Genomic DNA, 12,712 nt, shown 5'->3' on the forward strand with positions numbered 1-12,712 from the left:
AAGACGCCACTTTCAATTCATTTTATGAAGCTAGTATAACCTTGATTCCAAACACTAATATTTTAAGATTAGAAAAATTATAGCATCACTTATGAACATAAATGGAAAAATCCTAGTCAAAACATTTTATACCGGAGTTCTGTGGTGGTTCAGCAGAAACCAATCTGACTAGCATCCATGAGGAGGCAGGTTTGATCCCTGGCCTTGTTCAGTAGGTTAAGGATCTGGCATTGCCATGAGCTGTGGTGTAGGTTGCAGACATGGCTCAGATCTGATGTTGCTATGGCTATGGCGTAGGCCAGTGGCCACAGCTCTGTTCTACCCCTAGCCTGGGAACCTCCATATGTCACAAGTGCAGCCCTTAAAAGACAAAAAAAAAAAAAAATCATACAAATTATAGAAAAATTACATAAACATATCTATATATTACATAATTATGAACATTTTTATTGAAAATCCAAAAGAATCTATACACCAATTTTTAAACAATAAATTTACCAATATTGTGAAATAATGGAAAAATACCTAACCTCTCCAAATTAATAGATTTAATGTAATTCCAATCAAAATCTCAACAAATTTTTCATGAAACTTGACAAGCTGATTCTAAAATATATATAGAAATGCAAAGGGATCAAAAATAGCCAAAATATCCTTAAGAAATTAACAAAACAAAAAACAAGATCTCTACCTACATATTATGATACTAATGCTATGATACTTAAGTTAATGTAGAACTAGCTTGAGGATCAATAAAGCAATTAGGTAGAATAAAATCAGAGTCATGTTAATGTGGACATTTAATTTATGAATGAAGTAACACTACAGAGTACTAGAAAAAGAACAGACTTCTTAAACAGGATACAAAGAAACCATTAATCATAAATGAAAACAGGTATAATCAATTACTATAAAAAGTATTAATCTCTTTGTGAAAAACAAAAACAAACAAATGAACAAAAAACACCAAAAAGAGTAGAAGGGCAGCCACAATATGGAAGAAGATACTTGTACTACAATGTCAAAAGCTGTGATGGGCCTATAGTTCACTTTTCTTTCAAGGTAAAAAGTTAGCCCATCAGTTTCATGGATGTTCGTAGAAAACACAATTTCTGAATCAGAAATGATGGACACAACAATAACTGTAGCCAAGTCAAACAAGGTTTGAATTTCCTGTTTATCACTGGTGCTTGGTGGTACTCAATAAACATGGAAAGAATAAATGGTTATGGGAGAACCATCACCATTCTTGCCTCAAGTTTCTATAATAGAGGAGATTCTTCCCACCCTACTCACAAGGTAGGGGGAAGGCATTTTGCTGGAGTAAACAATTTAAGAGTCTCTCCACCTACTTACTTGAGGCTCTTGAAACAAGGAAAGGAGAAGTAGCTAATGGAGTCAATGAACAGTATCTATTTTTATTACATATACTACTGTATGGAGCCCAAATGGAAAAAAAGTCACTCACTATTAATGAGCATCACACCCCTCTTTTCCTATTGGACACACCTGAGCTCTGGTGCACTGGGTCCTATCCTTTCATCCTCTTAGTTATGTTACCAGCAGAGGATATAAGGGGGAGGTCTATTACTTTCTAACAGCAGGATAGATGAGCTGATTGAGTTCCAAGATTTAGATGTGGGGCTGGAATAAGAGTCTTGCACTTGGGTTGGGGTTCAAATCATGTTCTTCGATTTAGTTTCATTAGAAGCGGCTGCTGGGGGTTAGGGATGAGCCTACACAAAGGACTAGATTGTCAAACCAGACTGTCATGAACCAGTGATTTTACCTACTATGAAGCCTTACTAAAATAATTTCAAGCATATAAGCAATCAAGAGGCATAAAAAAAGCAAGGATGTCCAGTGAGGCTTCCCAAGTCTTACCTCTAGCTCAGAATAATAGATGATTTCTATAGCAACGTTAACAGGTCACCCCATACCATGGGAAGCATTTAGGTTATGTCACATCTCCAACATACCTTAGAGAGTTGAATAGTTTACATAACATTCTCCAGAAAGACGTGCCTCATAAATCTATAGATTCTAGGTTGTGTTCACCACCGGCAATCCTAATCAGATCAAAGTATGCCTTAAGTAAGAGTTCCCCTCTTAGCAGAATTCATTAGTCTATTTACCAAGAAGGTGGGTTACCAACATGTTAACTGGATCACCTGCCTTCTTTCTTTCTGTGGGAGTATTTCCCTAGAAATCAAGAGAAATGGATCACAGGCCAGCTGCTAACTTCCTTCCCCAAAGAGTTATGAAACTCTTGCCTGGATCATTAAAAAAGTTGATGTTTTAATCTCCATTAGGATATGCTTTAGCAACAACTTCTTACATTAATGAGAGTATATCAATTGAAAGACCAGTCTTTGATACTCTTCACTACTTGAATAAATGAATGAATAAATAAGTGATTTAATGTGAGGTAGCCATTTGAAAAACATATTTTCAAAGACTAATAATTAAAATGCTCATAATAAATTAAGTGCAAAAACATTTCAAATTATGTATCAGTATGATTTCTATTATTATAAAAATAATACACAAAGGGAGTTCTAATAATGATATTTTCCTTCAATGGATGGCTTATTTTCTTCTTCTTTTTTTTTTTGTCTTATTAGGGCCGCACCCACAGCATATGGAGGTTCCCAGGCTAGGGGTCAAATCGGAGCTGTAGCTGCCAGCCTACACTGGAGCCGCAGCAACACCAGATCTGAGCCACGTCTGCCACCTACACCACAGTTCATGGCAACACCGTATCCTCAACCCACTGAACGAGACCAGGGATTGAACCCACAACCTCATGGTTCCTAGTTGATTTGCTTCCACTGTGCCATGACGGAAACTCCCTATTTTCTTCTTTATATTTTCTTTGTACATTCCAAATGCTTTAAAAGACCATATTATTTTCATGATTCGGGTACATTTTCAAAAATATCTTCGGCTTAAATATTTATCTATTGCTTATTTTGTAAAATATATCTTCCTATGTCTACACCCCATCTTTAGGGTGTCCCTCTTTTTGTACCCGCTGCACTCTAACTATTCCCTCTATTACCACATTCTTAAAATATTTTATGATAATTGTCCTAAGGACCTCGAGAACAAGAATCATTTCATATATGTTTTAGTATCTTCAATGCCTAGCAAAGTTCCTGACACAAAGTCGATATTTACTAAATGCCAATAATATCTTATTTTCAAGATTGTATTTTATACTATCAATCTACTCCTGAAACGTATTTTTATGACTGGAAGTACAATAGCTACAAACTATAGCTATGGATGTCTCAACATTTTATAATTTTATTTAATGGGAAATATCTTTCTCTATAAACTCTTATTAAAAAGAAACATGGGAGTTCCCATCATGGCTCAGTGAGTTAAGAACACGACTAGCATCCATGAGGATGCAGATTTGATCCCTGGCCTCATTCAGTGGGTTGAGGATCTGGTGTTGAGGTGAGTTGTGGTATGGGTCTCAGATGCGGCTTGGATCCCACATTGCTATGGCTGTGGTGTGGGCCCTAAGAAGGAAAAAAAAAAAATGTACTTTGCCCAAACAAATTGTAGGTTTTTTAATCACAGAAACTTGGACTCCTGACACCTAACTTAAAGAAAGAGAAGGAGGAGGAAAAAGAGGAGGAAGAGGAGAAGGAGAGAGCAAATTAGCAGTAGTAGTGATAGCAGTAGTTGTATTAATAGTGGTTAGCTTTTGTTTTCTGGATTCCAGTCTTATATGACTTAGTTATATCTAAGCATATGATGATAGTATGCAAAGTTAACTGAATTAGACTTTAAAAAGAAAATATATAAATCAGTGAAACAATGGTAGAAATCACCTATTCTGACAGAACTAACTAAATGTTCAAAGATTATTTTTCCAATATGTACACATTAACTTTTTTTTTTTTTTTTTCTTTTTAGGGCCGTGCTCAGGGCCTACGGAAGTTCCCAGGCTAGGGGTTGAACTGGAGCTGCAGTGGGCCAGCCTTATACCACAGCCAGAGCAATGCGGGATCCAAGCTGCTTCTGCAACCTACACCACAGCTCACTGCAACCCCAGATGCCCAACCCACTGAGCGAGGCCAGGGATTGAACCTGCATCCTCATGTATTCTAGTTGTGTTTGTTACCACTGAGCTGTGACAGGAACTCCCTCACATTAACTTTTTGGTCACTGTGTTATTATGATTGATGAAGACCCCCGCTCCACAGTCAAGAGGTATCCCTTATCTCTGATCAAGAGCATGACAGAAGGAATACTGCTGATTTTTTTAAATGTTTCTTTTAAAACACAACTCATGCTTTAAGAGTAATACTTTCTAAGGACTGTTATCTAGATGATTTATACAAATTTTCAAAACATTATCAAATAATCTAAGCTTCCTTTCTCAATGAGTTCACAAATTGGATTTTACTTGTCAAGTAGTGAAAAAAGAAAACCAGAAGGGTTCAGTATCTTAAATGTGATTGATTTCCTCCGAGAAAATGAGTGACATGATACATTACTGAAATAAGATACTTATATTTTTGTTATAAATCATATTCTTCAGTTCGTGCTTTCCCACTTAAAAAAGAAATCATTTAAACTTCTCTTGCACAAACATCATGGCCACTCTCTAAAAAGACTGTGTATATCATTTTAGCATATTTTTCCACTTTGTTTTTCCTACTATATTTTAATAAAAGTGAGGCAAGAGAATCTGATTAGATAGAGTACACACATATAGTATGTAACAGAAATGACTAGTCTCAAATTTTTTTGAGAAATGATAATAAATGTGTACTTTCAAACATTACTTCACTAGTAGAACTGACTTATACTCAATTATTCCTTATATCCCTGTCCCACAATCTCATCTTCTGAAATGTGAAAGAACTGTATATAGCTTATATATTCATGTTGTATAAATTTAATGGAAGATTCTAATTTTTCCATTTCTGTATGGATAAGTTGAAGAGTCCTCAATAAGCATACAATGAACTCATATGGTAGGGATCTCCTGTCATCACTGTGCCTTCCAATAAGCTTTTTATATTATGCTAAAAAAATCAGATTATTTTCATGATTTTATATACATATATGCATTAACTTCTTAAAGAATTTCTAAAAAATATTATATATCTACTAACATTATTCCTTTTAAAAATTTTAACATCAAGAAACTTCTATTAAATAAAGTATTTATTGATTTTCATTGAGTATCACATTCATAAAAACATATGCAAGATTAATGTTTGGAGGTAGAGTATTTGATCATAGAAAATTGGGTTTTCAAAAGCTAAAATTCTGAATACTATGCAAGCTGCCTATTTAATGTAAATATGAATGAATTCTGATAAGGTGAATGAATAAAAATCCATGGAAGGCATAAAATATATTTGAGCACCATACCTGTAGCAGACAAATGCAGAAACATACAAATCCAGTCTTTGACAAAAAAGTACAATCAAGGAGCTTTCCTTATTTGCCTCTCAATTATCCCTCCCATTTCTTTTCTCCCTTCTGAATGCCATCTTCTGTCCACAATATCAGGCTAGGCAATATTTGCTCCCTTGCTTTCTAATTGTTCTTTGCAAATGCAAATAAAGATCTGCTATAAATCTTTTATACTTTTGACTAAACTCATACATATCAATGTATTTACTCTCTTGCATATGTTTGCATTTAAAACCTTTTATTCCTTACTGTAGAATAAAAGGACTGCCTTTTGTTAAAGGATGATAAGGTAATAACTAGATGAGGAAGATTTGGAAGAAAGTAAGAGAAATTTCTTTGCATGTGATACAGTAAAAAAAAACCTATCCCTGATGGTAAAATTACTATAGTCTTTTTTTTTCATTTTTTGAGTAAGGGGCAGGAGATAAAAGAGAGATTATGGCTGGCATTATCATTTTTTCCTTTATCTTTTTAACCCCCAATTTTGTAGATGTCAGGGAATCAGAACCATTTTCTGTGACTACAGCTTGTGTATCACACTCCTCCCCCTTTATTATCATAATCACACTGCAGAGGGACTCACAGTTTTGGTGGCTTCAAAACCCCTCACACAGACCAGGCACCAGAGGCAGAGAATGCAGAGTAGCTGCTCGAGGTAAAGAATGGGAGGGGGCTGGTTTGATGGTCTTTCCCAATCACATGTAATTACATGAAAACCTACACTCACTGTGACCGAGATGTCAATTTTGCATCTTTTTAATATGCTACTAAACTGATGCAGTAATAAAACCATATTTTTGGGAGTAAGATGGTGGGAGGGAGGGGCCTCAGTTGTTGGGGCACAAGATGATTCCAAAATGAGGTTTACATAGTAGCATGATCTTCGTGATGATGATTGAAATGTAATATGATTTTAAGGGAAATACATTAAACGGGGAAAAAAATAAACTAAAATTAAAACTATGCTTTGGTTATGTAAAAGCAATACTAATCAAAATAAACTATGTGAGGAGTTTCCATTATGGCTCAGTGGTAATGAACCTGACTAGTATCCATGAGGATGTGGGTTCGATCCCTGGCCTTGCTCAGTGGGTTAAGTATTCAGAGTTGCCATGAGCTGTGGTGTAGGTTGCAGATATAGCTCAGATCCTGCATTGCTGTGGCTGTGGCTGGCAGCTGCAGCTCTGATTCCACCTCTAGCCTGGGAATTTCCATATGCTGTGGGTGCAGCCAAAAAAAAAAAAAGACTAAATAAATTAATAAGTAGATTGTGTGAACTACTTTACATTTATGCCTGATTACCATGCAGTACAATAATGATTGTCATTATTTTTGTCAGATTAACATTGCTATAAATTTAATCACATGTATAAATTCTAAATACTCAGCCCTTGTAATTTAATGTTTCTAAACAATTATATACTGACCTCTTTCTGTATGCCAGACACCAGACTGCATATTGGGAATAAAAAAATAAGACAATCCCTGCTCCCATGGGGTTTACAGTCTTGTTGAAGGAAGAGACAAGTCCTAGGCAAATATCAAGCAGAGGAACTGACAATCAAAGTATTTTTAAAGAAGCGACATGAGGGGACTGTCAATCCCAGTTGTGGGGAGTCAGGAAAAGCTTCAATAAGGAGATCTCAGAGCTGATTCCTGAAGAACCAGCAGAGTTCGCCAAGAGAAGGGGGAGAATGAGTTCAAAGGAGAACTCTTAAGCAAAAGGAACAGGAAATGCACTGGTCTCAGACCTGAGACACTACAAGGTGAGTCTGAGAAACTGCTCAGCTGAATATGACACAAGCAGCAGTTCTGAGACAATGAGACTAGTGAAGAAGAAGGAACCATATGCAAAGAGGACTATCATACTAAGGGATTTAAACCACTGCAGACTTCAAAGAGGAGAACGAGCAGTTCCCGGTGTGGCTCAGTGGTCAATGAATCTGACTAGTATCCATGAGGACGCAGGTTTGATCCCTGGCCTTGCTCAGTTAGTCAAGGATCTGGTGTCACCATGAGCTGTGATATAGGTCACAGACTCAGCTCAGATATGGCGTTGCTGTGGCTGTGATGTAAGCTGGCGGCTATAGCTCCGATTCAACCCCCAGCCTGGAAGTCTCCATATGCCATGGGTGCAGCCCTAAAAAAAAAAAAAAAAAAAGAGAACGATATGTTCAGATTTACATTTGAGATCATATTTGGCTTTACTGTGGTGAGTAAAACAGTAAAGCTCACACCTGGAGACAAGCAAGGCAGTCAGGAGCCAGTCGCAATGATTCAGGTTACAGCTGTATGTGGCTCAGGTTAGGCTATTAAGGATGGAGAGAGTTGAATGGACTTGAAAAATATATAACAGGTACAACTAAAATGTCTTAGTTTTTGATTAGGTATAACAGAAAGAGGATTTGGAGATGGGCTTCTGACTTATGCAAATGCATGATGCTATGGCAATTACGGAGGTAGAGAAGGGAAGAAAAGAGGCAAGTTGATGAGTTTCCATGTGATTTTTTTGATTGTTGATTTTGGCAGGGGTGGAGGACAGGAAAGCATTAGAAATTATGAATTCCTTCATGAAAATTCAATTTTATGGGTCTGAGGAGTTTCCAAACAGAGATCTCTGATATACAGGTTAGATATATAGGTTTGAGACTAAAAAGAAAGATATGAACTTAGACACATATTTGGGAGACAGCATCTTGTATAAGATGAAACCATGAGATAAACAGAGAAGAGGGCCAACATCAGCAGCCTAAGGGAAACCCAAAATTTATGAGATAACCTGATGAAAAGTAAATTAAGAAAATAAGTAGGAAGAAAACCAGGGAAGCATATGATCACACAAATCAGGGAAGGAAATATTTTAAGAAGGAACAAGAAGTCAACAAAGTCAAGTACAACAGAAAATGTAGACTGGTACAGTCATTTTAGAGAACAATTCAATAAACTGTATATATCTACTAAAATGTTTGATCCTTAATTCCATTTCTTAATATTTAATAAAGAAAAATGTTAGCATGTGTCAAATGAGGCAAATTAAAGAAGTTTGTAAAAGTGAAAAAGAATGTGAACATCCAAAAACAGAGGATTAAACAGAATATTATACACTAGCCCTATTGAATATTTCACGGAAGTTAAAGAGAACAAAGTAGGTTTATGAGGAAACGACTTTAAGAAATATCAGGTACAAAAAAGGAGCCAGTCTCACAACAATGTATACACAATAACAGCAGTTATTTTTTAATGTATTTTTCTATGTATACATGGTTATAAGAAAAGCTATAAAACGAGTTTGGAAGAGTATATACCAAACTTAAGTCCAATAGTTTACTTTGTGAGGAAAGCTGGTATTTAGTTGGGTCTGGGGTCAAGTGGACTGTTTGCTTCATTTGCATGTTTTAAATTTTTTACAATGAAAATGTTCCCAAGTAATAATTATATGACAAAGTACATTTCAAAAAATGCTATCAAGGGAGTTCCCGTCATGGCGCAGTGGTTAACGAATCTGACTAGGAACCATGAGGTTGCAGGTTCGATCCCTGGCCTTACTCAGTGGGTTGGGGATCCAGCATTGCCGTGAGCTGTGCTGTAGGTTGCAGACGTGGCTTGGATTCTGCAATGCTGTGGCTCTGGCGTAGGCCGGTGGCTACAGCTCTGATTAATTAGACCCCCAGCCTGGGAACCTCCATATGTTGCGGGTGCGGCCCTAGAAAAGGCAAAAAGACAGGAAAAAAAAAACGCTATCAAGAGATTAAGCAAAATTAAAATTTAAAAATAACAATGTGTCTTTAGTAGCTTTAATAAGCATAGGTTGGAAGAATAAAGGAAACATAAGATAGAGTACAATGAATTGAGACAAAAATGGGAGGAAAAGTAGTAGGTAGACTATAAATCAGCAAGCCTGGTATGGAACAGAAAGAAAAAGAAGTGAAGAAAGCATTTTTCTTAGAGAAGAAAAATGATATTCTCAAGAAGGCTGGTTGCTTACAACTTAAAAAAAAAAAAAAATCAGAGGCCACAATGCTAATAATAACCCATCATAAGATTCACTGTCTGTTATAGGTGTAAGGTGTAACAATGGCAAGGCCTAGAATAGCAGGAATAATTAACTGAAGAGCCAGATCAAGAAAGTTTAGGTGGGGAAAAAAAACTTAAGAGCTGGATCTATGTGACATCCCAAAGCTCAAGAGGGAGAAGGAAAAGAAGGCATAGAATTCTCCTTATCTTAGGGTTATAGTAAACAAAAGGTTATTGGAAGAATACCAACCATGTAAATGCCAGGTGAGAAATGTTTAAGAACCAGCTGGTCAGTGCTACCTAGAATCACCAGAATGCCGTGATACATAATCTGGTACAAGAACAAGACTATGTATTAGCATTGGTTGTAATACTTAGTTAATGACATATGTTCATTGTTGTGCATCAGTCAGAAGTTGGAAGTAAAGCACGTTCTCAGCAGGGCATATAAAACCGTCACTCATTCACATTCCACACGTAAGAAATAATGAGTGATATGACATCGATTATATTTTAAATAGTCCAAAGAATTTTTGTTCAGTGTTTAATAGCAGGAATTAATTGGGAGTAGGGTATAAGAAGAAATCTCTTCTGAAACCAGAACAAAACATCCCCAAATGGCTCTGTTCTAAAGAACCTAAGTATCTCTTGGTGGTCATGGCCTTCTGGAAAATTCTAAGAGGTGAGTTTAAGGGCTAACAACAAATTATAGTTTCTTACTCATCTAGAACAATTCATCTATTACTAAAAAAAAAAAAAATAAAAGTATCCTGATCCAAAGGATACTCTCCTAGGGGGGCTGCTCATATTCTGGTGAAAGAATAGGGTGAGGAACTCTAGGTTAGAGATAGTCCTAATAAGCAAACAACTTTAAACCACAGTAAAGTCATTTGTGTCAAGAGACAATGCACAGCAACACTAGATTTCATCAAGTGGGGAAGGGTTGGGCAGAGGCGAAGTGATACCATGAGAGCTGAAAGGGAAGAGGCTGAGAATTTTCTGGGTGCAGACTTTGGAGGATTAATTACTGACGCCTATACAGGAAACTCCATTAGGGGTCTTCCTTGTGTCATATTTGGTCATCCCTCTTTAAATTACATTAGAAACCAAAACAAACCTCTATATTAACAGCCCTCACCTTAAGAGTTCTATCTGTAGAACAGGCAAATTCCTCCTTTGGCTTATCCTACAGGCTGCCTTCTGAGAATCAGAAGAGAACAACCAGCTTCGATCATTTGAACATGGAGCATCAACTAATACCTAGAGAAAAAAACGACACATAATGCACATGTGCAAAGAAAATATAACCTCAGACATAAAGTGTATAGGGAAGCTACGTAAATCATGACAAAAACTAGCAAATAAACATATTGCAAAACCGAAAAAAGTTCTAAATGACTTCACTAATACTTTACAGAAAAATGTCCTGGCACCTTCAGTGTTTTTTTGTTTGTTTTGTTTTGTTGTTTTTTTTTTTTAGGGGATAAGGGAAATAAGAGGACTAAAAGGCTACTAGCGTCTACTAATAGTTCATATTCTTGATGACTACAGCAAAAACTTTTACAGAAGTTACTCATTTTAAAAAGACATTACTACATTTCTGAATTCTCAGCATTTATTTTTCAGAACGAATAATTCAATTTCAGTTTACCAATGTGCTCTTTTTCTTCAACTGTCATACTCTGATATGAAATGTTACCGAATTAAAGCAATATAGTGCATATGTAGGTGTACTGACCCAAATAATATCTGATCTTATTCCTGAGTATCTTTGAGGTACCTGGAAATAAAAAACATTCTATAATCCCCAATCCCAATGTTAATGCTTCCTTTGAACATGCTTACCATCAAATGAAAACTGCTTCTGAGTTCATTTTATCAAAATTTCCCAGGGTACCGAGAAATTGTATCAGACTATGTCTGGAAGCAGATGGAAAATAAGAATAACAAAGCAACTAAACAGTGGTATCACTGGGAGTCCATCAGTTTGTCACAATGTATAAAAGTACCTTGTCAAATGTTTCAGGCTGGGCATCTCCCATTTCTCTGCCATCCAATTCAGACACTTTAATTACATTTACCAAGGGCTGTGGGATGAAAGATTCTAAGGTCTGCCTCAGCCACCTCAATCTCAGACTATCATATTCATTACAATGAAGATAACCTAAAGAGAAAGGATTAAAAAGTTTTACAATGATCACAAAGGAATTGTTAAATCTCTACTTCTAATCAAATAAATTTCAGAAAGAAGTCATAATTGCACAGAAATAGTGCTCAGAGGTAAACACGATGATTCTTTCATGTTTAAAAACAGAAATACACTCATACACACAAACCCTTCATAAAACATTTACAATAGACATGACTACATAGCCTCTCAAAAGCTCTAACCATTTACTCATTCAAACTTAATTCTGAAGGTGAAAACCTTTAGAGAATTATGGATTCCTAAAAATACACTATGCAACCAATACCTCAGACAGTTCTCTCCAAAGCTCTTAATAGTAAATGGTCTTCCCCACTGTGACTCAGCAGTAACAAACCTGACTAGTATCCATGAGGATGCAGGTTCGATCCCTGGCCTTGCTCAGTGGATTAAGTATCCGGTGTTGCCATGAGCTGTGACCTGACTCTTAGACACAGCTCGGATTCTGAGTTGCTATGGCTGTGGCTATGGCTGGCAGCTGCAGCTCCAATTCAACCCCTGGCCTGGGAACCTCCATATGCCACATATGCAGCCCTAAAAAGCAAAAAACAAAAATACAAAAATCAAAACAAAAAAAGAGTAAATAACATATTCTTTTTTGTTTTTTGTTTTTGTCTTTTTAGGGCCGCACCCACGGCATAATTGAAGTTCCCAGGCCAGGGGTTGAATCAGAGCTGCAGCTGCTGGTCACAGCCACAGCAACGCCAGATATGAACTGCCTCTGCAACCTATACCACAGCTCAGGGCAATGCCAGATCCTTAACCCACTGAGTGAGGCCAAGGATCGAACCCACGTCCTCATGCATACTAATTGTATTCATTACCACTGAGCCACAACAGGAGCTCCTAAATGATATATCTTAAGAGTAAATGATATATAAAGTTCCTTCCAGGACAGAACATCTTCATTCAAAATAAAAGAAGGTATGTGGTATGTGGAAAAAAGCATATTGAATATAATTGGCTTCATAATAAGAAAGACATGGGCTCAAATTATGAGCTATGAGACCCTGGGGAATCAGCTCTCCTCAAGAGTCTCAGTTTCCT

General features: G+C 36.6%; 1 protein-coding gene across 1 annotated transcript in view; it reads right to left on the bottom strand.

Moving 5' to 3' along the window:
- NSUN3 (NOP2/Sun RNA methyltransferase 3) overlaps positions 1-12,712 on the bottom strand; it is a 58,468-nt gene that overhangs the window by 24,343 nt on the left and 21,413 nt on the right. The window contains exons 4-5 of the mRNA XM_047794265.1: positions 11,469-11,623; positions 10,598-10,719 (exon numbers count right to left, since the gene is read on the bottom strand). Of these exons, the coding sequence (XP_047650221.1) occupies positions 10,598-10,719; positions 11,469-11,623 (277 nt within the window). The remainder of the gene's footprint in view (positions 1-10,597; positions 10,720-11,468; positions 11,624-12,712) is intronic.

This window comes from Phacochoerus africanus, chromosome 1 (assembly GCF_016906955.1).
Source record: "Phacochoerus africanus isolate WHEZ1 chromosome 1, ROS_Pafr_v1, whole genome shotgun sequence".
NCBI lineage: Eukaryota > Metazoa > Chordata > Mammalia > Artiodactyla > Suidae > Phacochoerus > Phacochoerus africanus.